The sequence below is a fragment of the Gracilinanus agilis genome, unplaced genomic scaffold (assembly GCF_016433145.1).
Source record: "Gracilinanus agilis isolate LMUSP501 unplaced genomic scaffold, AgileGrace unplaced_scaffold58413, whole genome shotgun sequence".
Lineage (NCBI taxonomy): Eukaryota > Metazoa > Chordata > Mammalia > Didelphimorphia > Didelphidae > Gracilinanus > Gracilinanus agilis.
In genome coordinates this window covers 5238-6393 of record NW_025393983.1, presented here as the reverse complement: position 1 = coordinate 6393, position 1156 = coordinate 5238, and the positions used below count along the sequence as shown (strand labels likewise).

Below are 1156 nucleotides of genomic sequence, written 5' to 3'. Positions count from 1 at the left end.
TACTTCTGCATTCCTTAGAGTATAGATCAAAGGATTGAGAAAGGGTGTGATAATGGTATAAAATACAGACACCAACTTATCCAGGGGGAAAGTGGTTGGTGGCCTAGTGTACATAAATATGCAGGGACCAAAGAATATGATGACAACAATGATGTGGGAGCTGCAGGTGGAGAGGGCTTTCCACTTCCCTTCTGCACTATGATTTTTTAGGGAGCATAGGATAATTGTATAGGATATCATTAGCAAAACAAAGCTGGCTGAGCATATGGCCCCACTATTAGAAACTACCAAGAGATTTAGTACATATGTGTCCATACAACCCAGCCTCAACAAAGGTTGTAAATCACAGAAATAGTGGTCAATCACATTGGGACCACAGAAAGGCACATTCAAGATGAGGATTATCTGGGCAATCGAATGCAGAAATGACCCTACCCAGGCCAGCAGAATGAGGATCCCGCACACCCTTCGGTTCATGATGACTGAATAGTGCAAAGGCTTACAGATGGCCACATAGCGGTCATAGGCCATCAAAACAAGTACTAGTATTTCCATGCAACCAAAGAAATGCATAGCAAAGAGCTGGGTCATGCACTCATCAAAGGAAATAGTGTTCTTGTGGGAGAGGTTGTCCAAAATCAGTTTGGGAGCTGTGGTGGTAGAGAAACAAGAATCTGCGATGGATAAATAGTTAAGGAAGAAGTACATGGGAGACCCAAGTGTTGAACTGGTCTTGATTGTCACAACAATGAGTAGGTTTCCCACTACAGTGGCAGTGTAGAACACCAAGAAAATGACAAACACAATTTTCTGCCTTTCTGGGTCCTGAGTCAGTCCAAGAAGAATGAATTCAGTTACATTGTTTCTCATCTTCTAAGACTCAATTGGGAAGGACACACATGAGAACTAATTAACCTACCAAAAGAAAAAGGAGAATTAGAGCAGAATTTGAAAGTTCACCATAGGAGAAACTAAGTGCTTGATTTCTCTTTGGTAAAAATTCTATTCCTATTTTCCAAGTCTTAGGAGAGGTATAAGTAGACAATACTCCCATAATCTCTAAAACTTGTAACACATTTCTTGCCCATGAAAATGTGTGTATGAGAAAGTTGCCCTGTCTTCTATGCAGTGAAATATATGTAGTACCATGTAGAAA

At 40.6% G+C, this 1156-nt stretch overlaps 1 protein-coding gene across 1 annotated transcript; it reads right to left on the bottom strand.

The window, feature by feature from the left end:
- Positions 1-3: 3 nt before the first annotated feature.
- On the bottom strand, positions 4-870 carry LOC123256389 (olfactory receptor 4C11-like; the record flags this gene model as incomplete). Its single annotated transcript, XM_044685015.1, has 1 exon — positions 4-870. A coding segment is annotated over exon 1 (867 nt), but the record flags the coding sequence as incomplete, so codon positions are not given.
- Positions 871-1156: the final 286 nt, after the last annotated feature.